At 40.3% G+C, this 27,764-nt stretch overlaps 1 protein-coding gene across 2 annotated transcripts; it reads left to right on the forward strand.

The window, feature by feature from the left end:
* The first annotated feature begins 157 nt into the window (after positions 1 to 157).
* Bora (BORA aurora kinase A activator) lies at positions 158 to 25,881 on the forward strand. 2 transcript variants are annotated; one of them, XM_036199858.1, is made up of 12 exons: positions 158 to 409; positions 1,021 to 1,188; positions 4,247 to 4,353; positions 7,820 to 7,865; positions 10,988 to 11,069; positions 14,498 to 14,563; positions 15,047 to 15,103; positions 15,591 to 15,751; positions 16,383 to 16,515; positions 18,886 to 19,478; positions 23,816 to 23,950; positions 25,009 to 25,881. In XM_036199858.1, the coding sequence occupies exons 2-12, from the start codon at positions 1,036 to 1,038 to the stop codon at positions 25,072 to 25,074; spliced, it is 1,599 nt and encodes a 532-aa protein (XP_036055751.1). In that variant the 5' UTR covers positions 158 to 409; positions 1,021 to 1,035; the 3' UTR covers positions 25,075 to 25,881. The 2 variants fall into 2 exon arrangements, with proteins under 2 accessions (XP_036055751.1, XP_036055752.1); XM_036199859.1 differs by having other exon boundaries at positions 25,012 to 25,881.
* The last annotated feature ends 1,883 nt before the right edge of the window (positions 25,882 to 27,764 follow it).

Consider the following 27,764-nt stretch of genomic DNA (forward strand, 5'->3'; position numbering starts at 1 on the left):
AGCGCGGAACGTAGAGCGAGGAGTTGGCGTTCGAATTCACTCCGCCGCCTCGACGCCATTGGCTGGTTCGCGGACGGCGGTGACACGCCATTGGCCCGTCGCCTCGCCCCGCCCCGCGCCCTGGTTGGCCGGAGACAGCGCGGAGGGAGTTAAAGAGTCGGCGCCTGCGGGTGGGCTCAGCGCGGCGAGCTCGAACTCCCTCGTCGCCCGCGGGTGTAGCTGCGTCCTCCGTGGCCCCAGGCCTTGACCTCCCCCTGGAACTGGACACCCCTGGCCTCCTGGCTCCCGACGTGCCTGTGCGCTCGCCCAGAGGTGAGGAAGGGGAGCAGGGACAGGGGCACCTGGAAACTGAGTGGCCGCTGGAAGTGACGTCTCTGCTGTTCGCCGGCTCAACTTTGCTCGTCCAGAAGTAAATTCTGTTTTCTTTCTTTTTCCTCTGCCTATAACCCTCTTTGGAAGGAATGCATTGTGGTTTTGTATCCTGCGGGGGTGGGGTGGGGGTGGAGGTCTTAGGGAAATCTAGTTAAATCCCCACCTGGACCCTGTCAATCACCCCTGCTTTAGTGAGGGCTAACGTGCCAGGAGTAATTGCAGTTCTGTATAGAATTATAGATACTGGGCTATCCAGAGGATGTTCATACTATTTAATCTTCAGATCACGAATCAAGAAAACTACAAATAGAATCCCTTTGGTTGGAAGGGTACTTGTGCTAAGTGTAAATTGCTTGCCTCTAACTGGGCCAGAATTCTTAGTTGACTGCTGTGTATGTAACTTCGCTGCATGTGTTCCGCCCTCCGAAAAATGATAGCACTCATGCTTTTACCTCTCCAACTGACAAGGTTAGTTTCAGGATCATCTGAGGAAACATACAGGATGCTCTCTTGTAAACTAAAAAATAACCCACAAAGGATTAGGTTTGGAGCGAACTCTTTGTGAAATGTTAGGTATATTTTGTCAGGATTAATATCTATGATACTCAATAATTTTAATATGTATACTTGTGATGGTTTCTTTTTTAGTTTGCTGCCTGGGCTATGGGAGATGTAAGCGAATTAAAAATGCAAATAACGCCGGAAACTCCAGGAAGGATCCCCATTTTAAATCCCTTTGAAAGTCCTAGTGATTATTCTAATCTCCATGAACAAACCCTTGCCAGTCCTTCTGTCTTTAAATCCACAAAACTACCAGTAAGTTTTTCTTGCCTAATGTTTACAGGGGATTTTAAATGGAAGTGATTGCAAATGACTTTAAATGTAAATATCGTACAGAAGAAGCTGTGTCACCTAATTTTCTAATAGTTCTTTCAGCAAACATAATGTGAGTGCTTTTATTCCTCGGATAGAGTGGACGAGGAGTGGAGAGGAACTTCCTCACCAACACAGAAGCAACTAACTTTTTACTCAGGAACCAGAAAGCCTTTCAAGTCACCTGGTCCCAGTTGAACTGTTCACATGAACCTCGGGTCAAAAGATGCAGCCGAGGACAATTTGGGGACACATATGGCCATGTTCCAATAAGGGATTATAGACACTGAAATTTGAAATCATGCTATTTTTCTGCCATGAAATATTGAGAACCCTGTTTCCTTTTACCCAGCCATTTAAAAAAGCCGAGCACGCCTTTAATCCCAGCACTCGGGAGGCAGAGGCAGGCGGATCTCTGTGAGTCCGAGGCCAGCCTGGCCCACAGAGTGAGTTCAAGGACAGGCAGCAAACTACACAGAGAAACCCTGTCTCAAAAAATAAAAAATAAAAAAAAACCCAAAAAACAAAACCACCGAGCCCTACTAAAACTTGCAGAGTGTTATAAAAGAGAGTCGATTTCTGTGCTATCAGAGTAAATTTGACAAAAATGAGCAATTTCAAAATTGTGAAATACGTACTCTGATAACTATAGTTCAGAAAGATGGTACAGAAGAAAATGTGCTCTTTAGGAAATTAGAGAAGCCTTCATCACTTTAGCTGTTTTTACTGTTACTTGCTAAACTGGCAAAGTTCTTTTAATTTGCTAGCCACACTTACCTAGAAAAACTGTAAAACTAGGTGTCCTGGCTACTTTTATGTCAGCTCAACACAATCTGGAGTCTCAGAGAGTATCCGCTTAAAGCGGAGAGCCTCAGTTGAGAAAATGCCTCCATAAGATTGGGCAGCAGCCAAACCTGTTGGACATTTTTTTTTCCCCTCAAGACAGGGTTTCTCTGTGTTTTTTTGGTGCCTGTCCTGGATCTTGCTTTGTAGACCAGGCTGGCCTCGAACTCACAGAGATCCGCCTGGCTCTGCCTCCTGAGTGCTGGGATTAAAGGCGTGCGCTGCCACTGCACGGCTGGCCTGTGGACATTTTAAAAATTAATAATTGATATGGGAGGGAGGGCGGGCCCAGTCCATTGTGGGTGGTTTCATCCCTGGACTGGTGGTCTTGGGTTCTCCATTGTGGGTGGTTTCATCCCTGGGCTGGTGGTCTTGGGCTCTCTAAAAAACAGACTTAGCAAGCCACTAAGCAGCAGCCCTCCATGTCTTCTGCATCAGCTCCTGCCTCCAGGTTTCTGCTCTATTTCAGTTCCTGTCCTGACTTCCTTTGAGAGTGAACAGTGATGTGGAAGTGTAAGCCGAATAAACGATCTCCTCCCCAACTTGCTTCTGGTCGTGGTGTTTCATCATAGCAATAATAGCCCTAACTAAGACACCAAGTGACTGTTTCTGCTGCATTTTATGTCAGCCTGGACAGTGAGAAGGTGTGCAGGAGCCATACACAGTTCACATGGTGTCATACCATTAATTTGGCCTCCCAACATTAATTGATTTATGATAAAATTTAGCTATTTTTAGTCTTAATCAAAAGTGAATAATGGGGGTTGGGGAATTAGCTCAGTGGTAGAGTGCTTGCCTAGCAAGCGCAAGGCCCTGGGTTTAGTCCTCAGCTCCAGAAAAAAAAAAAAAAAGTGAATAATGGAGGCTGAGAAGATATCTCAGTTGGTAGCATGCTTGACATTTGCCGGGTAAGCAGCAGGACACGAGTTAGATCCCTGGAACCTATGTAAAAATGCCACTAGTGATGAATATTTCCAGTCCTACTGTAGGGGAAGTAAGTACAGGCAGATCCATGGAGCTTACTGCCTAGCCAGCCTAGATTGTTAAGTTGATATGCCATATGCCAAGGTCAGTGACAGACCCTGTCTCAAAAACCAAGAGGGATAATGCCCCCAGTTGACCTCTGGCTCCTTGTGTATGTGTGCATGTGCACTTACAGACACTTGTACCCACACAAACATGAATGTGTATATGTACACAATAGTAAAATAATGATTTCAATGCAATTTTATGTTTGTTTGTTTTTTGTTATTTTGGCTTTTTAAGACAAGGTTTCTCTGTAACAGCCTTAGCTGTCCTAGAACTACCTCTGTAGACCAGGCTGGCCTCGAACTCACAGAGATCTGCCTGCTTCTGCCTCCCAAGTGCTGGGATTAAAGGTGTGCACCACCACTGCCCGGCATCAATTAAATTGTAATTGAGCTTCAAAGCCAGAAAATATAGCATCTTCTCCCCCAATATCTTTGTAATTATAGTTTCTGATTTGAGTAAGGTTTGGGATCAGCTGGATAGTAAAATATGGGAGAAGCCCTGGATGCCATTCTTAAATATTTTGAGGATCAGTTATTTCATGAACCGTTGGAGCTTCTGCTATAGCTAAGACTTGTAGTTCATTCATAGTGACAATAAAGGCTTTTAGCCTTTGATAATTAAAGTTTTTGTTTACTCATGGGCATGAGTACTAATTGTGGTATTTCTATACCTTTGTTATTCTGATTCCTAAAATACTGTGCCATTTTTTAAATTACTCAGAAGATTTTGATATTTTAAAGGATAATGTGCATCAGATTGACTTTAGTGTGATTTGCTTACCACTTGCCATTTAATTTAGAGTGATTAAACTCAGATTTAAAAATACAAGCTTTAAAAGATTTTTTTTTTATTTTGTTTTGCTTTGGTTTGGTTTTTCGAGACAGGGTTTCCCTGTGTAGCTTTGCGCCTTTTCCTGGATCTCGCTCGGTAGCCCATTCTGGCCTCGAACTCACGGAGATCCTCCTGCCTCTGCCTCCCGAGTGCTGGGGTTAAAGGCGTGTGCCGCCGCCGCCACCACCACCACCGATTTTTAAGTTACAGCCATCTACAGTTGTGAAGGTAACACTGGGTAGAATTTTGATGAACTATTTTAATTTGTTTTCATATATATGTTTACTTTTACTAGACTCCAGGGGAATTTAGGTGGTCTATCGACCAGCTGGCTGTAATAAATCCTGTAGAAATAGACCCAGAGGAGATTCATCGACAGGCCTCCTACTTAAGTCATTCTCGGTAAGTTGTCCTTTCCTGTACTTACGTGTAACAACAGACTGTTAAGTAAAGAGTGAAAACTTCCAAGAGCTGATTATTTATATATGTAAATATGTCAAGAAAAAAAACAATTAATGTAGATTTTTTTCTTTTCCGAGTGAGTAAATTTAAAGAATTATACCTAGAAAGATATTCCAATCAGAATAGGAATCCTTTTCTTGTACAGCTAACACATACACATGCACATATCCTCATTCCTCCCCTGACTCCTAAACACGGCCTCCCCAGCACTTGGTTAGATGGAAAAGCACTTTAACATTGTACGTTTCTCTATAGTGTGGCTTCTGATGTATTTGATTGGTGTCTCAGGATAACAAAAGATTCTGTTCAGTTGCTGCCTGTCTGGGGAAGTCTAAAATCTAACAAGTTAACTTGCCGAATGCCATAGCATTTATTGGCAACAGAGAGCTTTTATAGGCGTCATTCAGCTTTAACACGGTTCATCAAGGAATCGCAGTTCTTTTTGAAAAACAGTATTTATTCATTTACTACAATGTCCACATGTGTGAGTGTGCACATGGCATGGTGTCAGTGTGGAGGTCAGAGGGCAGTTTTTGGGAGCTGGCCTCTAGTTCCACCTTGGAGGGCAGAGGTGGATTTTGGGTAGAGAGATGTACTGTGACAGGTGCTTTTCCCATGGAGCTGTCTGGTGGGCCTGCACGTTCTGTTTCCTTGATTCCTCAGGTCACCTGCTTAGTTCACGCTTCTCTGGGTGTTTCCACACTAGTTTGTCTGTGCTCCTCAGGGATGCTCGGTGTAGTGATGACGTGCATTTTCCCGGTGGGCCATAGCTAGGTTTCTGATGAACGCATTGCAGGCAATATTAGAGTTTAAAGAACCTTTGTTTTATAGTCTAACTTTTTTCTCTGCTTTTTTCTTTCATTACAAATAGATTTTTTTTCTCACATAATATATCCTGATGATGTTTTTCCCTCCCTCTCCTCCTCCCAGTTCCTCCTCCCCTCCCCTCCCATCTGGATCCCACTCCCTTTCGATTCTCATTAGAAAACGGGCTTCTCAGGGATAATAATAAAACATAATAAGGGAAACAAAACTTAACACATCAGGGTTAGATGAAACACACAGAAGGGAAAGAGCACAAGAAAGGGCACAAGCATCCGAGACCTGCTTGTTCGCACACTCGGGAATCCCATCAAAAACCTAAACTGGAAGCCATGGTATATACACACAGAGGACCAGTGCAGACCCGTGTGGGCCCTGTGCAGGCTGCTTCAGTCTCTGTGGGTTCATAAGCTTCGCTCATGTTGATTTAGAGGGCCTTCCTTGTTTTCTTGGTGTCCTCCATCCCCTCTGGTTCTTTCACTCTTTCTGTCTTCTCTTATGCAGAGTTCTCTGGCCCTAAGGTGAGGGATTTGAGATGGAGACATCCCATTTAGGGCTGAGTGTTCCAAGGTCTCTCACTCTCTACATAATGTCTGGCTGTGGGTGTCTCTGTATTTGTTCCCATCTAATGCAGGAGGAAGCTTCTCAGATGATGGCTCAGTAAGGCTTATAGTCGATTTGTTTAATATGTGAAAAAGAATCCAATAGATGGCTTGTCCAATGTTTACTTTTCTGTCCTAAGATAGTTGTATTGTTAGTCCAAAGCAATAGGGTCCTTTCTGCTTTGACTTTAGAATTCATTCACAGAAAGGCACATGTTGAGATGGTCCTCCAAATAGTTCTACCCCTCTGTTCCCTTTTTCTCTGCTTGGTCTTCTGATGACCATTTACTCATAGTTAGCTTCCACCTGAATTCCTTTACAAAGAGAATTAGGCTGAAGAGAAAACATCCAGGATTGTAAATTCCAGTATACAAGTTGTGAACTGTAATTTTTGCCTTATCTCTTCAATATATTGAATTATAGACAACTGTGATATCATCAGTTAAAAGATACTCCCAAGCTCCATGAAGCACTGTATGTTCTTCCTGCCCTGAAGAGCTAACTGGACAATTAGACCACAGTGGGGTGTGTTGTCTGGCCGAGCTTAGAAAGGATTTTGGAATATTTCAGTAGATAGATTTGCTATGGAAGGGAAAAGTGGGAATGTAGTCTAATGATAGCTCACTGATGTAATTCATTGAATGCTTATAAGGCTTCTCCCAAAGGGAGTGAAAACTCTCTCGGCAGACGACGTTGATTCATTCTTAGAAAAAGCAATGGCCCAATACCTCTTAACTAACCAAGCCGTCTCAGGCCTTCCCTCTATGTTATGCTGTAGCACACACAGGAATATTAGCACAGACGAACACATCAGGATTCAGAGCACTTGCCAACTGTGTGTGTCGTTGGTGTGCAGTAGTGTACTAGTCAGGGTACTTTGCCCTATCTGACCCCTTTGGGTTCTCAATTCCAGCAATTAACTGATTCCAACAATCAGCTGAATATTTCAGGCTCAAGCTCCTCTGATGAAATAGCAGTTTGAAATGGGATGAAGCTAGATTGGAACTTACTGTAAACTAAAATTAACACATGTACTGTCATTTTGATATGGTTATGATGTGGCCATGATAGTGACAATAACTGAGTTGTTAGACTCAAAATGCTTATCACCCAAGCCAGGACTTGTGGATGACCGTCATAGTTTATTCTCTCATAATTTCCTTACTGGAAAAATTCACCTAGCTTAAATTTCTGAAATGCATACACCCTCATACAAACTTCCCTTTTTTCTTTCCTTTAATGCAGGAGCAGACATGTACATGAACAGTTACAGAGGAAAATAATTTGAAATTGTTTTTTTAAAACTTATTTACCAATTTTTGGATGGATTGCAATAATTCTTTCCAGGAACAAAATAAAGAAGTGGTCTTACAAGGCTAATTGCCACATCCTTGGCAAGTGATGCCTTGTGCTTGAGACCCAACATTTTGTATTAAATTTTATAGCAGAGAAATTTGTGTTGTAATTCTGTATAGTATTAGAACAAAAAAAGCATTTATTTGGACAAATTTTTATATTGTTACTATATTTCAGAATTAATATTTTTACTTGTCTATTCAGAACAGTAGGTTGTTAATTTCCTTTCAGAATATCCTAAAATTACTATAATGAAATTGCTATACTTGAAAAAAGAGACTTTGAACAATTGTTAGCTTTTCTATCAAATGAAATACTTCATTTTGTTGCTTAAAACCCTTCATTTAAATTATGTTGTTGGTAGTAACTTGATATATCAACATAAGCCTTTGAAAAGAAAGTTATTCCATTTAAACTTCAAGTGAGAGGAAAGAGAGCCTGCTAGCTAATGGTGAATTTCAGAATACTGCCATTAACTAATTGGTGCAAGATGCCAGTTGTTCTTTGGAAATGAGTTTAAATTGTCAGTTTTCAATGAAGAGAAATTATTTCTTTGAAAGGTTCTTTTTAATGTTCAATAAGCTGAAGTAATGGCCTGGTTATTTTTCTTCTTTATCTCTGTATAGAACAGATAAAGATGTGGAAGACAAAAGACAAAAGGCCATTGAAGAGGTAACCACACTGTTACAATCATTAAGCCAGCCAGGAATTGATTCTGCATGTGCTCCATCTCCTTTAGGAAGACTTGAAATTCTGTACTGTCACAGCTCCCCTCTGGTCCTTAGTACGGTTCCCCTCTGGTCCTCAGTGCTCCCCTCTGGTCCTCAGTGCTCCCCTCTGGTCCTCAGTGCTCCCCTCTGGTCCCCAGTGCTCCTCTCTGGTCCTCAGTGCTCCCCTCTGGTCCCCAGTGCTCCTCTCTGGTCCCCGGTGCTCCCCTCTGGTCCTCGGTGCTCCCCTCTGGTCCTCAGTGCTCCCCTCTGGTCCCCAGTGCTCCCCTCTGGTCCTCAGTGCTCCCCTCTGGTCCTCAGTGCTCCCCTCTGGTCCCCCCAGTACTCCCCTCTGGTCCCCAGTGCTCCCCTCTGGTCCCCGGTGCTCCCCTCTGGTCCCCGGTGCTCCCCTCTGGTCCCCGGTGCTCCCCTCTGGTCCCCGGTGCTCCTCTCTGGTCCCCGGTGCTCCCCTCTGGTCCCCGGTGCTCTGCTCCCCATCTATTTCCGCGCCATCCTGAGCTCTTTACAAGACCCGTGGCTTCCAGCTGTCTCGGGGTCTCTCAGTGCTCCTTTGCTCTTCTAGTGGTTGGCTTAGTGCTTCTCTGCCTAGACCGAGTTGGCCAGTGTTGCATTCTCTGCCTAGACAGAGTGTGTCTTCCTCATGCTTTCAGGATACTGATTAGCACACTTCCGATTCAAGTTGGAGTTCATGTCAAGGAAGCCAAGTGGTTTCAGTCCTCCACATTCACAATGACTTTGTCTTTTGTTGTTAATACTTAAGGATTTTTAGGATTTAGAATATATTTCATAAAATGGCTTACTGCTAAGTACAAAGGTAAGGGTTTTTTTGTTTGTTTGTTTGTTTGTTTGTTTTTTAGTAAAATCAGTGAAGCCACATTTTTGACTTTCTGATTTTTTTTTTCTTCCTAAGTTCCTTCTCCTAGAGTATAAGGGTTACCTAGCTCATTCTTCAGAAAGGCTTTGTGTCATGGTGACATTTTTGAGCTTTCATTTTTCCCTCTCGTCTCCACTACGCATTTCTATTCCTTAGCAATACTTGGCTCTTCGGGGCCCCAAAAGATTTGTATTAATGGCCTGTTCTGGAGTCAGGTGACTGGCCCTCCTTCATTTTGCTAACACAGGTTTTGTGTATCCCTTGTGCTTCAGATTACAGCTTATTTTAAGGAATGCTCTGATGTTTAATCCTGACAAACCGTGCGCTCCTCTTCATCTCTGCCTTTAATTCCCCCGTTAACGCTATCACTTAATTCTTCTCCAGCTGAATAGCTCAGGGCCTTTCTAATTTCCAACGTTTTGGGAAATACCTTGTCGTTTTAGAACCCTGGAAGCTGTTTCAAGGAAAGCCTGGCAGGTAAAACATAGGGAGTAAAATCAGAGTGAAGGTCAGGACTAGTGTGATCTACAGGGGGTATTTTATATGTACATGTTGAAAGCGAACCTGTCAAGTGTAAAGAAAAACAAAAGCTGTCATTCTCAACCAGTCCCTCAGGAGCTGCTGCAGCCCTCCCCGTGGAGTGGGGCTGAATTGGATATACACAGTAGCATCCTTTAAATGTTAGACACGCAGGTTCATCCTTTTGCTTCTTATCCTGTTCTTTTTTAATTTTTTTTATTTTTTCTTGATCTTTCTTAGATTTTTAGAAACAATCACCTGTACAGATTTTTGTATTTTAGTAAGAATGCATAAACATGACTTGTTGACAGATGTTAAGATCTGTTTGTTCATTGTCTTTACATCAGTATTGTAGTCTGTTCCTGTGGACTTGTAGTGGACTGGTAAGCCAGAGGCTTTGTGGATTTTCAGTCTGAGTGGGTTTTGCTATATTGCCTTCCTAAGAGACTGAACCATTTATGCTTCTTGTTTATCATGATGCAGCTTGTTTTTTTCCCTCTCTGCCATACTGATTATTGCCAGTCTTTCCAGTGTCCCTGCTCTACTTACTATTTTAAATGCCATCATATTTGGGTGCTAGTTACTGTTGAAAGGTGTGACACTTCATAAGCCTTGGGTCCTTTACAGTTCTTCTGCAACTTCCCTATAGTGTTCTGCTTTCCCATTCCATCTACTTCACATGCTTTCCTTACCACTCACCACTGCTTTAGTTCAGAAAATTAACTCTCTATCTGTAGCAGAGAAATAAGAAAATGTTTTACCCTGAAAATAGAGGAAAGGGAAAAATACTTCATTAGGAGCAAAAGACATAGCTATAGATAAACAGACAGATAGATAAAAGATGGATAGACAGACCGACAGATGATAGATAGATAGATAGATAGATAGATAGATAGATAGATAGATAGATAGATAGATCGATCAACCGACCGACATAGAGGTACATGTGTAACAACTGGCTCCCTCTTTGTAGACGTCGTATGGTTTCTGTGATTGCTGCTACCCTAATGTAAATACGCCAACTATAGCCAGCTTCCAGCTACTCTTACACTATCTCTGAATGGGAAAAGGGTAGTTGCACACCCCAATGAGACAAATTCCCCCACATATATATACAAAGTGATCTTAACTTCAAGAACATAGATACTGGCAAATGTAAAATAATTCAGAAGTAATACTTTTTTAAAAGATTCCATATAATTTATTTAATTGTGAATTTATGTAATTTTATTTTAGTATTGGCTTTAACAAAGGTAATCCAAATTCCTGAAAATTTGGTGATCAGATCTTGAGCTAGTACAGGCTAAGTCCATCACACCGTTTACTTCTATGTGTACCTTTCTCTCCAGTTATTTCTTTCCTCCTAACGTACATTTGTCACCAACCCCAAAACAAATTGGCAGAGAAATGAAAAGTAATTTACCTATGAATTTACCCTTAGCCTAATTTATAAGTTTCAAATTTAAATGGTTGATTTAAAGTATTAAGACTTCTCCATATGTGTATTTTATATTTCTTCCCCTTTAACTCTGGTCAGTTATGTTGACTATGAACATTTAAAATAAATGTAAGTTAGTATATATGACACACTAGATGGGTATTTGAAAACATGAAGGTGCTCTTTCCCATATGTGGAGAGTTTATGCCTAATTGAACAATTTTAATTTTCCTAGTTTTTCACTAAAGATGTCATTGTACCCTCTCCGTGGACTGAGCATGACGGGAAACAGCCCTTAGAGCTTCATCCCAGTAAATGTGAGTATTCAGCATGCATCTCCAAAACGAGTGACTGCCAGGCAGCAAAGTACTGGCTTTGGTTAGGAGCCTGCCTAAAATTCAGTTTCTACATGACCAGATTAACTCCTTGTCGAGTAAAGATCAAAACTTAATTGAAAAACATTTGGGTTTTCTTCTGTTGTTTTTTGCTGTTCTCTTCAGAAAACATTTTTGTCTTCATGACCATAGTGAATAATAATTCTAAGGATGCCTGGATTGGCTTCCTCAGTGTAGATAGCTGGTTTTGAATATAGCATTGAATTATGAGTGCCATTGAAGGTAATGTTGGAAGGTCTGTTAAATAAAATCCCTAAGTTGCTGGGGTTTTTGATAACTTGCCTGTTCCTTGCAAAGGCTGATGATGAACCGACTCGGGGGCAGCATTATTATGGCTGTTAATCTGTAAATTTAACAGAGAAATTTAAAGACAAGCCACAATCCTTCCAAGTTCCCTTTCCCACCAGGCAGTGGTTGTCTTGTATTTGCTCCCTTTGTGTTTTGAGCAATGAAGTGTAGGTGTGCTCTTAGTACAAGAAAAACATTCCTTATGAAACCACAGGAATGGTCGATACACAGGGGTGAGCACTTGCTCAACAAGGACAGTACTAAATGTGTTCACTAATTCCTTAGAGCCAGGAGGTAGGGGCAGTTGTTGGCCTCTGCCACAGGTGAGAAAACATAAGTTTAGGAAGGTTGAACACTGACCCAGGGTTGCTGAGATAGTACAAGTGATAAAGCCTGGATTAAAACCAGGTATCTCAGATCATACAGTGTGTCGTCAGCCGTACAAACTGAAGTGGCGTGGAATAGAGACTTGAGTTGTAAATGTCCAGGTTCTATTAGCCAGAGGAGTAGTCCTGGTTATTCGGTCCTTTTTGATTCTGGTTTTCTGTTGGGGAAATGAAAGGTTTGAGCTAGAGAATAATCCTCACAACTTTGAAATTCTGTGTCCATGCTGACATTTTGATAAATACTAGTCTCTCTCCCTCTCCCCATTTTTTAAATATTAGATTTTTGCAGATGAATAAACCTCTGCATAATCTTAATTTTTAATATAAGCTATCTTCTGAGACACCTCTTTTGCTAAAGTGAGGCAGTATCAGGAAAATGCAGAGCAGCAGAGTCCTTATAAAGGGGACTCAGATGATGGCAGCTAATAGAGCAGTTGACAGGTGCGCCACAGAGCTGTGCTCTTGAAGGTATTGCCGAGACAAGCTCTCAGGACTGTCATATTCCTCCACGTACTACAGGAGGTTATAGGAAAAGATGGTACTGGTCCAAAGTGTCCTTGTTAAAGTTGTGTTGACATATGTGCTTGTGCATAGGTGTGTGTGTGTGTGTGTTTGTGTGTGTGTGTGTGTGTGTGTGTGTGTTTGCACATCCTTATCTTCAAAGATGTTTTCATCACATCACCCTTGGACAACAGAAATAGTGTGTCCTTTTAAAGAGAGTAGATTTATTTCATGTCCAGAATAATATAGAGGAAGTTTCCCTCTGTAGCAGATTTGCTTGTGACTCATTATAGAAGAACGGGATTTATTTCCTTCTTCCTTCCTTCTCTACTTTTTCTTTTCTTTTTTGAATGAGGTCTCATGTTCAAGGCTTGATCTTTTGATCTTTCTGCCTCTACCGTTTGAATGCTGGGGTTACTGTTGGTAGGCCACCATACCTAGGGGATGCCATGCTGGGGACCAGCCCAGGGCCGTACATGCTAGGTAAACACAGGGATGCCATGCTGGGGACCACCAGCCCAGGGCCATACATGCTAGGTAAACAAGTTTTATTTTGGCTCACTTTTGGAGGTTTCATCTCAGTTGATTGGCCTTTTTGCTTTGGGCCTGTAGCAGCACAATGCATCATGGTAGCAGTGCATGATGCAGGAACCCTGTTCTGATCATGACCATGTATGAAAGAGAGGAAAGAGGGGGACTATGGTCCCATTGGCCCTTTCAAGGGGATACCCTGTTGGCTGGGAAGTCAGTCGTTCAGCAAAACCTCACCCCTTAAGATGTATGTATTTGTAAGTAGCACTAAGCTGAGGATAAAGCCTTCACTACATGGACCACTGGGAGACATTCTAGATCCAAGTGATAGCATCATTGTCTGTCAAGCATGCACCATGTGTGACAGGGCTATTCTGTGGTAGCTCCTTCACGTATGGGGTCCAGATGAATGGGAAGCCTCTGTGGCAGAATGCCTGGTTCTTAGGCACTGGTCTCCCAGTTATTTTGGCAGAGTTTGGAACTTGTAGGAGGTGGGGCCTGAGAGGAGTAGGTCACTGGGCAAGTACTCGGGAGTACTTTGTCCCTCCCCTCCCCCTCCCTCTTCTGCTCTGTACTGCTGTGGTGAAATGTGCATAAATCATTCCGTTGTCTGGTCCCCAGAGTGAGGACGGCACGAAGACAGCTGCACCAGTGCCAGAAAAGGGACAAAAGCTGAGGGTCTGTAAGGCACTACGGTGTCTGGATTTCCTCTTGAAACACTGTGCTTCACAGCAGAAGAGCGCATCGGAACCCAGACTGCGTTTCCTCTCCCCATTCTGACAGTATTTAGCAGGAGACCTTTATTCAGTCTTTGGCCCACTCTCCCATGCCTGTTCTCATTTAGTATTGGTCAACTCAGTAATCCTACACTAGATCTTATAAAACAGAAGATTCAAAAACATGAGCATTCTTTTCACACAGGGTCTCTCTTTATAGCCCTGGCTGTCCTGGAACTCTAAGTAGACCACCTGGTCCTCGAACTCACAGAGATCCTCTTGCCTCTGGCTCCGAAGTTGTAGGATTAAAGGTGTGCACTACCATGCCCTGCAACACGTATTGCTGACTCTTGATAAAAGTGAGTATAGTTTCATTTACCACATTTCAGATTTTATTTGGTCAAAATAATCTAATATTTAATTGAATGTATCTAAACCCATTTTGGGAAAATTAAATACGGAATCTGTTTGAGATATATTGGCCTTATTTGCTCATTCAACAATATATGTACATATCAAAATATCACATTGTATACCAAAACTACATGCAATCGTTTGTCATCAAAAATTAGTAATTACACCGGGCAGTGGTAGCACACACCTTTAATCCCAGCACTCGCAGAGGCAGAAGCAGGCGGATCTTTGTGAGTTCAAGGCCAGCCTGGTCTACAGAGTGAGTTTCAGGAAAGGCGCAAAGCTACACAGAGAAACTGTCTGGGGAACAAAAAAGTAGTAATTACATAGTAAATTATTTGTTATAATAATCTTTTAGTTTTATTCTTATTTTTCATTAAATAATCCAACAGAAACATGCCAAAATTATTAGTGCAGATATTTACTTTAAAATATGAAAGCCTCCAGTGTGTAAAGTTTTACCCTAAATTAAATAAATATAAAATTATGATTTTCTATTTAAACTGTTTTCTAGGCCTTAATGGCAACAATGACTCTCCTGTTGGGCAGAAGCTGACCCGTCCCTCAGAGAAATGCAATGGTGGGTATGAACAGGGTCTAGAAAAGACTTGGTGCATAGTCAGCTATTTTGACCCAAACTTAGTTCCCATAGTATTACTTTACCTTCAAACTTAGACATTATTTGCTCTGTGAATGAGCTGTGCGCTAAGAGAAATGACTTTTAAAAACTCATGTTTTAGAAATAGCAATCATGTGTTGCTTTCCCGTTTAAAGTGTGTGTGTGATTTGTGAATTGATTTCTGGTTTGGGAAAGACTTAAAGAAAACACGAATGATTTGTTAATCTGAGAAATACCCTAGTGTCTGCTGGTATCTTATGCAGTTCCAGTCTCAGAGGCAGGAGCTAACTTCCACCATTAGTGGGTTCCAATCAGAAATGTGGCATGCGATGTAATAGAATGCACCAGTAGAATGACTTTCCTGGAGCATGCTGGGAGGTGGTGGTTGGCAGTCACATGCCTTCACTGATGTGTGCATACTTACATCTGTTTGCTTATTTCCAGCTGCGTGTCAGACTCTGCTGTCTCTTCCTGTGGATTTTAATTTGGAAGCCATATTGGGTAAATACTGTGACTACCCTTTAATAACACCACTGGAAGCTTTTCGTTTGGTTGGCTGTTTGTAAATGGCTGTGCAATGGTGCCTTTCTTTAAATTGGAAACTGTCCTGCATTTTCCTGTTTCTTAAACGTGGCCAGAGTTAGTGTTTTTATCATAGTGAAGTTTACTGTGGGCATGAAAGATAAATACGTTACTGGTGCAGATATACTGCTAATGACCAGTCAGGTGTGGTGGCACACTCCTGGCAGTCAGCAGGCTGAGACAGAAGGATTGCCACAAGTTCAAATCCAGCCTGGGTCCATAGTAAGACCCTGACTCACAACACCAACCCAAATAAATAAACACTCCAAAAATAAATAATAACAATTTTAAACATTACACATACATGTATTAGAAAAAATGAAACATGTTTCATGACATTTTGGGTGTTATAAGTGGAGTTACTTCTTACATTGCTCAGCTTCCTCTTTATTATTGTTATATGCAGGAGACTATTTTAGAGCTGATGACTCTGCAGACCAATCTCCTGGCAACCTCAGTTCCTCATCTCTCAGAAGAAAGCTCTTTTTGGATGTGAATGGGAGCATCTCTGACTCCTTCCCTTCAGCTTCTCCTGGAAGTCCCAGCAGTGTTCGAGAATCTCTTGAGGTGTTTTATCCAATCGATTTCTCTCCATATATCCTAGGGCCCTATGTAGATGGCATTTACTGTGAGAAGTGTGCTAGCAAGTGGTGGTTAGTGTGTTGTAGCTATACTTGGATGTAGGTAGATATTCAGGTCACAGCCAGGCATATCACCCTTGGGTATTATAGTTCGTAAGCATTTTCAAAGTTCGTAGATAGGATTTCAGTCAGACTTCAGTTTTGTTTTTAAGGTAGACAGGGTGAGCAAATTGATCATTGTTTCAAGGAATCACGGCCTGGGTTACTTACTGAATTATCCAAAGATTAGCAGTGTAACAACTGAGTTTTCATTGATGGAGAAAATAAATTTGTTATAGATATTTTCACAGGTAGCTACTTGGTATGAAATATAATGAATGATTGGTTGAAACCCAATTCATTATACTCTGACATTTTATTTCAAGATTTTTCTGGCAGTCTTAGTTGTCTTTTTCCAAGATGCCTTTCATTGGTTGGTTCTTATGAATTCCTAGTTTGTAAGTATGTTGTGAAGAAGACAAGGAATATGCATTATAACTGTGACAAAGAGAAATTAAACATTCCTGATTAGTGACTTGATTTTTATTTTCTAATTTAATTTTTGTTTTTAATCATAGGGACAGTTTTCTTCTAGCCCCATTAAGAATGGTACAAGAAAATACAGTTTGGGGAGCATAACCAGCCCATCGGCTGTCTCTCCGCCCACTTTCTCACCAATTGCACTTCAAGTAGGAAAGACCCCACTCTCAGGTATGTCTCAGAAGGATAGACATAGCTAAAATTTGTATTGCCCACATTTATTGTTAAAAAGGCTCTTTTAGCAGTTAGGAATGAGTACTTTGATGTTAATTTGTAGAAACTTAATTTAAAAAAAATAAATAAAAGGAACAGAGTAAGTCAAATGTGTGGCTTATGCTATAAATTCTAATACTTGGGAGGCAGAGGCAGAAGGATCATAAATTCAAGGTCATGCTGGGAATATGAAGATTCCTAGCTAGCCCAAGCTATCTAGTAAGGCTGTGGTGGTTTGCATAGAGCAGCCCCCATAGGCTCATGCGTTTGAATGCTTAGTCACCAGGGAATAGAGTTCTTTGAAAGGATTGGAAGGGTTAGGAGTTGTGGTCTTGATGGAGGTTTGAGAAGCCTGTGACAGGCCCAGTTTCTTTCTTCCTGGGCCTGCTGACCGGGATGTAGCTCTATAGCTCTAGCACCCTGCACGACACCATGCTGATAACAGAGTGACTCTCCGAAAGTCTCAGCAAGCCCCCAATTAAATATTTTCTTCTACAAGAATTGTAGTGGTCATGGTGTTTCTTCACAGCAATAAAACAAAGGCCCTGTCTCAAAGATAAAATAAAATAAAATAATATAAAATAAAATAAAAATGTGGCCAGAGGAACAGGGAGTTTGCTGTGATGTGAGATTGTGTCTCCTAGAAACGTTAGAAGCTGCATCCATGAAGTCTCACCATTATAGCTGCCTAAACATGTCCTGAACAAGGACAACACCAGTAGACATGCTAATGTGGTGAGCTCTAACAATATGTATATCACAGTAACATACATGCTGAGCAGGTGGAACTTATGTATTTGGGAACACACATGAATGTCACACAAAGAAAAAGTAGCCATGGATTTGAATGAAGCAGTGGAGAGTGTTTGTAAGAAAGAATGGGCAGGGGGAAATTATACCCAAAATTTAACAACAACAAAAAGAAAACAGGATAATATAAAATATAATAGAATGTCAGGCTCCTCACCCACACAGAACCACTCTTTACTTCATAAACTATATCCTGGTCAAATAAATATGCCACATTTAAAAACAGAAAGGCTGGTGGTATAGTTGAGTGTAGAATACTTGTCTATGCTATGTAATGGCTACATTAATTTAATTCTTTGCAGTGCAAAAAAGGTTGGAGAGGTAATTTACCCTCCATAAAACTTTCCTAATCTAATTATTTTAATCAGCAGCATTTACTTCACTCTGTCAAAGAGATGGCAGTTTCAGAGATAAGTTGATTTATATGCCTTCTGACAGTAGTAGATTTGACAGTCAGGTATTCAAATCGTAAAATATACTTGGTTAAGGTTTTTTAAATAAATATGTTCAGAAATGTATATTTACCAATTTTAATTTTAAGTTAATGTTTTTTAGGAAATCAATATATAGTAAAACTTTGGAAAATTATAAACTTTGCTTTTGTCTATGTGGATATAGATATGTAGATAATCAAACTTATACATATTTATCCCTGGTTCTTAATTTTTTCACAAAGCATTTATTTCAGATATTTTCACAGGTCATTCAAATCATTCAAATTATTTATTGTTACCTCAAGAACATGCTTTTGAACCATTTCATACATGTATCATTCTATTTGTCTTCGTTTTGTTTTGTTTTTCGTGGTCCTGGGGCTGAAACCCCTTAGGTTAATTTCTCAGAAGTAGAATTCATCAAAAGTGGCAGATGTTTAGAGGGCGCTTTCCCCGCTGTTGTGCTGGGCATTGAACATAGATAGGTCTTACACATGGTAAACAAGTGTTCCACCACTGAGCTGTGTCCTCTACCCATATTTTTAAGGCTTTTGATGGATTGGACTTACTTTTTTCACAAAAGGTTATGTCATTTGAAGTTTTCATTGCAAACAATGTTAAGTGAAAGCATTTTTATCATTTTAATTATTGTTAGAGGCCTTACTATTACAAATACTACTTTGCAGTTTTTGTTTGTTTGAGTATTGTTACAAGTATGTTACATAAAACCAACACATTTGCCAAGTACAGTTGTTACATTGTAGCTTCTTAATGCCAACTTGTAAGGGATCTTCTTTGCTTATGAACAGTTTTGGTATAATGCAGTATACTTACGAAGAAATAATTCACAAGAAATAAAATATTTTAGTTTAAATTTGGAAAGAGCCATGGAAACAAGTTTTGAGGTTGAGGCAAACACTGGCTTTTGCTGTTATTTTTTAACAATAAAATTTCACAACTGTTACAGGAATCCTTTTTTTCTTTCTTTTTTTTTCTGACATGAATGCGATTATCATTTTAAAATGACCATTCTGTTTTTGTGCTTTTACGATGTGATTTTTCCCTCCTTTTTCTGTTCCTTCAGAACAGAGGAAGTTTACATTTCATTCTCCTGAAGCTTCATCTGGAGCCGGTTCTACTGGGATCACTAATCCGAGCATCAGGAGTCCGTACATAGATGGCTGCTCACCAATTAAAAATTGGTCTCCTGGGAGACTCAGAGGTGGTCCTCAGTACTTGTCCTCACTGATTCGGATCCCTTTTACTCTTGAGACTCACAGTGAAGATGAAGAAGACACTGTTCCCTCCACAGATGTCTCTCCACGAGGTACAAATGCAGCAGTAGCCCTTCAGCAGTTGAACTGTGAGACTTTGGCATGTAGCGAGCCCTTGGGTGTCACCGCCATGTCGGTTACACAAAGTCAGTCTAGTACTTCTGAGAAAGAATTGGCGCTGTTGGAGGATGTTGAAAGCGAGAGGGAAAATGAGACCGTGGATATGTTCGACCCCATAGACATAGTAAAAGAAAGCACGTGGATAAAGGAGCCAGTGAATGATGGAAACTTACCCATGAGTGATTTTGTGAGTGGAATTGCCTTCAGTATTGATAAGTCTCACATGTGCATGTGGCCTCTCGCAGAAAGCAGTGTTCTGCCCTGTGAAAGCAGTAATATCCAGGTAAGGCTTTTGAATATTTATTATAGTCTCTGACTCTGGGTGTTATGACGTGAGAAAGAGAGTAGGCTAAATGTGAGGTGTTTACAGTGTCAGAACAATAAAAAGCTAAATGTGAGAACTATAGCATTTGATATTCTAAAAATTACCAAGAGTGCTGAGCATGAGTGCACACCATCAAGCCTAGCACTTGGGAGGCAGAGGCAGGCAGATTGTTGGGAGTTCAAGGCCAGCCTGCTCTACAAAGCCAGTTCCAGGCCAGCTAGGACTCTATAGTACAAACCTGCCTTTAAAAGAAAAGAAATCAAAACAAAATTACCAAAAAAAAAAAAAAAAACCCAGGAGGATTAATTATTCATATTTCATATTCCTATTAACCACTGCCTGCTTGGAATAGTAATGTTGAACAGAAAAGAAACTAGGTTGCTGTTTCTGCATACAACCTCTCAGGAGACACCTGTTTCCTGGGAATCTGCTGCCGAAGAATGCAGTTTCTAGCTTAGTATTTGTATTCTAAAAATTGAATAGTTTTGTTTTTTCTTAATGTAATTTAGGGGAGAAAGAAAACTTAGAGCACTTTTATGTGACTTTCTATATACATGAAACGGTAAACATTTTTTGATGTAATCATATATTTCCAAATTTCTAAGAAAGCTGTGCCTTAGGAGCTAAGTAAATCCCTCAAGTTTACAAAGCAAGTAAACAGCAGAGCTGGTATTGATTCCGGCAGTTTTGCATCCCAAGTCTATGGTTTCTAATCCGAGTCTGTGCCAAGTCGGGAGCAGCAAACTGTGCTGGTTCAGTGTGCTGAGAGACTCACTGAAGGCCCCCTCGTGTGTTCTGGTTAACTCTGGGCATGCTGAGGCTAGAACAACTGAAATAGAATGGAACCATGCACTCATTTTAAATTGTCTTAATTGTTTAGGTCAGTATACAAAGTTTGGTTTGTTACTACAAAAGCATACAGACTTTTGTACAAAAGTACAAAAATTGGTTTCATCATGGCATCTGCATACAGATTTGCTGATTTGTATGTCTGTAGTACCTATCCTGGCTTCTGCATTCTTAGTTTTAAAAATACTACATTTTCTTTTCCATGTTTTAGCTTCTTAATTTGGTACCCTAAGCACACTAGTCAAGTAGCTATTAACAGTATTGTTAACTTTTTTCTCTCTTCATTTTCACTTTCTCTGTTGGCAAAGCATTTATAGAGGAGTGACAGGATGTTTTTGTTGAAATATACCTTACTATCATCTAGAATTACCTGTTAGAAGCTCATATCCTATAATTGTAGTTACCACTTCGTCACCTGATTCCTTCATGGGTATTTGGTGCCTTTCCTGGATCTCACTCTGTAGCCCAGGCTGGCCTCGAACTCACAGAGATCCACCTGCTTTTGCCTCCCCAATGCTGGGATTAAAGGTATGCGCCACCACCGCCTGGCACATTTCCTTCTCATATTGAGCTAAAATGTAGGTCTGTTTTATACTTTATACGGTATCGTGCTTAATTTTTGCAGAGATTTTTTTTTTAGTGTAATTTAGTGTAAGTTTGTATACATTATTTTTCTACCACACAATTATCTTTCAAACATTCAGACACAACTCTGCTTTCTCATAACCTTCTGATTTAGTTCATTGGCTTTTACCCACGGTATACAGCTGCCATCCCACACTATCACTTTGTCCTCGTCCTATGAATCCCCTTACCCACCTGTTTCTGTGTTCTTTTCTGGGCTTCTTCTCATTTTTACTGGGACACATTTTCTGGTAGCTTCCTAAGGAAGAGTGTGTTTTTCAAAGTTTTTAAAATGTGATGTGATGACTATTTTGAGCTTAGACATAATTACTCTTTAGAACTGAAAGGCATACTTCATTGACTATTTTTCAGTTATTGGTGGTAAGAAAGCCAAAACTTTTCATGTGTAATCTTCTGTAAACATTGCTTTTCACGCTTTTTGCTTAGTGGGATCTTTTCCTGGTATACAATGGTACTCAAATTTCAGATGACTGTGAACTGTCGGGGCGGTGCTGGGAAGTGAAACCCAGGTTCGCTAGAAGAGCAGCAAGTGCTCCTAAATGCTGAGCCATCTCTAAGATCCATTTGACACTGATGAAGAGAAATTGTGTTTTGGTTTGTTTGTTTGTTTTGGTTTTTCAAGACAAGAGTTTCTCTGTATAGCTTTTGCACCTTTCCTGGAACTCGCTTTGGAGACCAGGCTGGCCTCGAACTCATGGAGATCCACCTGGCTCTGCCTCCCGAGTGCTGGGATTAAAGGTGTGCGCCACCACCGCCCGGCATATTTTGGTTTTGGACATTTCATCCTTCACTTCAAAGTGCTGCTGTTGCACTCAATACTAGCAGGGAATGGTTGTCTAGCAAGATGATGTGTTGTCTGGCTGGCACATCATAGGCTCTGATATTGGGAGTGGTCTAGAGAAAGACAGTGAGGCCAGTCACTGCCTGCATGGGGCTGGCTGTTTATCCTCTTACTATAGAATAGGATTAGCTCCCTGTGTACCTTGCTTTCTCCTGTACTACTGGGTTAGTTTTGCCTTGATAACATTTATATATTAGAACTGAGTTATGAACCAGTTATTTGGCAGTGATATCAGAAGGAAGAGTAATTGGCAGACTCTTAGTAAGCATTCTGATATTTACACTTTTGATCAAATATCCATTGAGTAGTAACAGAACTAGGGATTCCCCTTGGGATGTAATGTTAAATTTTATTTTACTTGTTATAAGGGTTTTGCTTTAATGAAGTGTGACTCCCAGTAACCAGCAAATGGGTATATAGACATGAAAACTAGAATATTTTTCTTGTGATCATGAGTAACAGTATATATGGCCTTATACACTATTCTAGATGTTGGTCAGGGGAGCAAAGTAGTACAGACTTCTCCTTGCTCCTTATTTGTAAGGAAAGGTAAAGGACTAGGCCAATGCTTTGTGTGGGGGGGGGGGGGTAGGGTAGGGGGTGTTTGGCACTCAGTATTATTGCAAGTAAATGGCTCTTGTAAAGTTAGAACTTTACCTTGAGCCTCTGATATTCATCTCTTTACAGTGTGACACTGAGTTAATCTTTCTGAGTCTTCACTTCCTCACTTAGAGACAAAATAAAAGTGTCACTGCAGTGCCACAAAGGACCAAGCATTTTCATTCCGTAAATGCTCTTTACAGTACTGTAGATACCTGTGGTTCCCAGTTGTTTAAATTTAAAAATAAAGTGTGCTTCAAAATCCATGCTATTTTGCACATCATGGTATCTTGAACCGTCTCTCACCAGGATGTTAAACAACCCTTTGACTAATGTTCTCAAACTGTCTATCCTACTTACCCATTCTTCATACAGCAGCCATTTCAGTTATCAGACTGACCACTAGGCTAACATTATTTGCATCCAAAGAGCTTTTTAAAAACTGTAGCACTAAAATCATAATACTGGCCATTTGTGTATGTCAAAGAGGAGCCAGAGAATTCCTGAAAGTACAAAAGTACAGTAAAATATTGAGATATTTTATAACTTTTATAACATATTTAAAAACTGGGCATAGTGGAACATGCCTGTAATACCAGTACTGAGTTTGAGGCAGAGCTGTGAATTTGAAGGCAAACTAGGTTAGACAGTGTTACAAAACCAAAAAAAAAAAAAAGGCTATAGTTGTTGTTATTGTTGAACTTTTCTGTGCTTAATTTGTATGCTAAATCTTATCACAGGTATGTATAGGTAGGACAAACATAGTAGACAGGGTTTGGTATTACCTGCAGTTTCAGGCATTGCCTGGAGTGTCTTGGAAGGTAATACTCCGTTATAAGAGGGTACTACCCACCAACTTGAAAGTGTGCAAATCTTTTTTTCTTTGGGGGCAAGCCAGTATGTTTTAACATGGAAGTTTTTCTTACACATGTACCATTATGAACATCATGCAGGCTACCTTTACTTTTGTATTATTTTGAATACTCCAAACAGTATTTAGAAATTGTACAAGCAAGCCATTTAGAGGTAAGCTTGGAAAAGCAAGCTGGAAAGGGAACTGATGGTAGTCTACTTTCATTTTGGTCGTAATCCCAGAAGAGCAGAAAGCACTTGGTGACTTGTCTACTGATGCTAAAGGAATTATAGTTCCTTCCCATGAAATATATGACAATGTATTACAGACAAGAGCAATTTTTATGATTATGTATTAAATTTGCTATGATCATTATGATATTGTTCAGATGTTCATATTATATGCTCACTTAGCCTTTACATTTCTTACAGTATTTCATGTAAATTAGAAAAATGACTTGAGTTTGCAGTCTTATGACTAGGTGTTTGTGTTTTTCATTCCTACAAGATGGACAGTGGCTACCACACACAGACTTGTGGAAGCAATATCACTGCTGATATTGCTGGGACAGAAAGCTACTGTAAAGAAAATGTCATGCAGTCCTTAGAAGTGGAAATGAAACCTCAAGTCTGTAATGTAAAGGTATGGAGAAAACAGCTTGATAAGAATGTAGACTGTAATATTTACTAGATGACTTTTATCGACCCATGTTCTCACCATTCTGTATAGTTTTACCATGCTTATGCTCCCATCTTGTCCTATAATTAGGTAGATGTTTTAAAACCAGACACTCCAAAGTTCCTCACTCTCCCATGGGAGAGAATGAGTTGGAGAGGGAGAACTAGCTCTATTATAGACAACATGTAAACTTTATCTGTAAAGGGGAACAGGAAAGGCAGAAACATTTGCCTCTAAAATTGGTTTTTCTGTCTTTTAAACATTTCAGGCAGCTCAAACCTAAATATAAAAAATAGCTACTATTAGGGAAATAGTACAACTGATTACATATCAAGTTAAAAGCACTTAAAGATTTTGTGTATGTATAGTCATACAAAATAATGGTCTCAATATCTTCACTGTTGGATGTTTATCAAGCACTTTTAAAGTATTAATGCTCTCCTGTTCTTTCCTGAAGTTCTTAAAATTCAATAGCCATGTTCTAAGGAAAGTAAATGTATTTTAGATGTCAGATATTTGTACTAATATAGTATACTTCTGATGTAAACATCTTATGATGGTTACAACTACACACTCATATTTGAAACCCATCATCTTAGGAACTAGATAGGATAGCCTCTTACTAGCTTATTATTATACAGTATGAGATTAACTGTGCAAGAAAACCTCTCCAAGTAAAGTTCACTAAGAAATCTACCTTTTCCCTTGTTATTTGTAATATCAAAACAAGTCTAACAAATTAACAGAGTTGATTCTGATAATCCAGCGCATTTCATTTATCCCTCAAAACCTAAGCTAAAGGAAAGATTCTTTTGAAACAATATTAAAATACTATCTTTTGGGCTAAGGCTATTGCTCAGTAAGTAGAGTACTTGATTAGCATTAATTAGCATGTCCAATATCCTGGGTTCAGTCCCAGCACTACCCAAAAAACAGGGGAGAAAAAAAAACCAAAAACACATAATAGTTGCACTTTTGAGTAGTCCTAAACTGAAAAAAAGGTATTTTCTTCTTTTTCACAGCAGGACCACACAGTGCAGAGGTGCTGGATGAAAACTGCAAGTCCATCTCAGTGCAGCAGCCCGTAGTCTCAGGACCAGACTACCACTCAGTAGCCTTGTGTTTTTATACACAACCTAACATGATGGTGACTGGGAACTGCTTCAAGTAATATGCCTAGCCCCTCCAGAATGTGAAAAATCAGTCCACACAGGAAATTAGTGACAGGAACAGAAGCTCCAAGTTACTAAAGTACAAGCTTATTTTTTAACCAATAAATATTTTTGTATTTGCATTGAGTGGTTTGTTTAACAAAAAATTATGACAGCTGATGGCTTTCTCTTGTCCTATGGGGTCACTGAACCACTTGTTAAGACTTGGAATGAGTCCTGAATTTAGCAATTCTTAGAACGTGATAAAACTGTTAAAACTGAATACACTATATATTTTTACATGAAAACTGTGTGAAGGAAATCTTGAGATATAAAACTTACTAAAGAGGTAGAAAAGAAAGACCCCCTAAAATTTGTGGGGAAATGACTTAGTTTTTGGTATAACCACTCAAGTTAATATTCTTAAGTGTACATGCTAGAAAGGTGATACAGACTGGTCCCCATCCTCTACATTGCCATGTGTGGGCTGAGTATGGGATGCCACAGTAGTCTGTACCACCATTCCCTAGGACATCCCTCAAAGCTCAGTCTTGGCCAGAGAGAACAGAACATGGAAGAATCAGAATCATCAGGCAACAGTGGAAATCCTCTTGGGCTCAGAACCATGAAGAAACAATTGGGAAAACAGCTAAATAAAATACATTTAAAAAATATGTATTAGAAAAAGATAGATATAAATGTGTTTGGAGCTGGGCAGTGGTGGCGCATGCCTTTAATCCCAGCACTCGGGAGGCAGAGCCAGGCGGATCTCTGTGAGTTTGAGGCCAGCCTGGGCTACCAAGTGAGTTCCAGGAAAGGCGCAAAGCTACACAGAGAAACCCTGTCTCGAACCTCCCCCCCCCTCCAAAAAAAAAAAAAAAATGTGTTTGGAAATATCAAAGACTGTGTTTTTGTATTTACTTATTTCATAAAAACTGACATACTCAAAATGATTATTAGTCCTAGAAAATAAAGATTTACCATTATGTCCTTATTACATCCTTACTATGCTTATTGCTTACACACACACACACGTGCACACTCATGTCCTCACCTGCTCCAACACTAACCAATGTGAAGTTGACTGGCCATTTTCATCTTATCTAAAGACAACCAAGAGTTCTGAGTCTGGGACGAGCAGCCTCTCTGGCTACCTTCCAGTTTTCTAAAGTAATAGTCATTAACTCAAGTAAGTAACTTGTCTCACTACTTGATCTTGCCTTTATCTGTTAAATGGGAGTCTTAAAGGGCTCCTTCAGTTTGAGACGGTCTCACAGCATAGCCTAGGCTGGCACTGAATTTTGTCTTATTTCAGTCACTAGAATGTGAGGATCAAAGGTGTGTTGTTTTTTGGAGTTTCATCTGCAATCCAGTTATCCTCAGTACCATCCCAAGAGGACTAGTTCTAGGACCTTCCATGGATTTAAAAAATAAAAAAATGGATGCTAATGTCCCTCATTAAATGACATGATCTTTGCATATAAGGTATGCATATCATTTCATTCTATCCACTACAATGTAAACACAATGAAAAGAATATTCTTGGGGAATACCGTCTAATACACAGATGCATTTCCCTCCCCCAAGTACTTTCAATTTGGAGATACAAAGCCTGGACACTGGGAGGCTGACCATGTTCTGTGTACTCTGCTTAGCTTCATAATTGGCACTAGAGAAAAAACAAGACTCAAAGCAGAGGCCTTGGGGCGTATAGGTTTTTGATCATAATTTGCTCAATTGAGATTAAAGCCTGTACTTATTAAAATCACTAGACAATTAGAATGGTAACAGACATGGGGGCTGTTCCATAGGTAAAGTGCTTGCTGTACATGCATGAAAACCTAACCTACATGAGAGCTAAGCACGGTAGCATGTGGCTGTGACCCCAGATTTCGGGGGAGGGGGGGAGAGGACAGGACTGGTTGATTCTAGCCAGTGTAGCTGAAGGTGACAAGCTCTGAAGTTGAGTGAAAGACCCTGCTTTAAAAAATTAACATCGAGAAACTGAGGAAGACGTCCAATGTACCTGGCCTTATAAGTACCCATAGGTGAGAACATGCATGTGCACACAGATAACACACATAACTTATTGGCTATTACCAAGACAACCCATTTTCTACTGCAGGTAAAACATGGCAAATGGTTTAACATTTTTAACTTTGTTCTTGCCTGTATTCATATGTTTGCACAGTCCTTGAGTGTTGGAGGCCAGAAGTAGCATTGGATCTCCTGGAATTGGAGTTACAGATGGCTAAGGGCCATCATGTGGGCACCGAGAATCAAACCAGGTCCTCCAGAAAAGCAGCTGATGCTTGCTCTTAACTGCTGAGCCATCTTTCCAGTGCCTGGCAAACAGTTCTTATCTTGTGTTTTGCAATAGTCTGATCAAATCCCAGGCCTTGTACATACTAGGCAGTCATTATACCACCGAACTACATGCCCAACTCAACAGTACAAAGTTTAAACTGAGTGATTGGTGAGGAAAGCGCAGGAATATCTGTTAAACATAGGACTGAAGCCTGTTTCCTTGGAAAACTTGACTTTTTTTTCTAAAGAACATAACCATCCCTGTTTACATATTGAGTGCTTATAAACTACAATTACAGCAGAGCTGTGCTAGTTATAGT

This window comes from Onychomys torridus, chromosome 9, assembly GCF_903995425.1.
Source record: "Onychomys torridus chromosome 9, mOncTor1.1, whole genome shotgun sequence".
In the NCBI taxonomy this organism is placed as follows: Eukaryota; Metazoa; Chordata; class Mammalia; order Rodentia; family Cricetidae; genus Onychomys; species Onychomys torridus.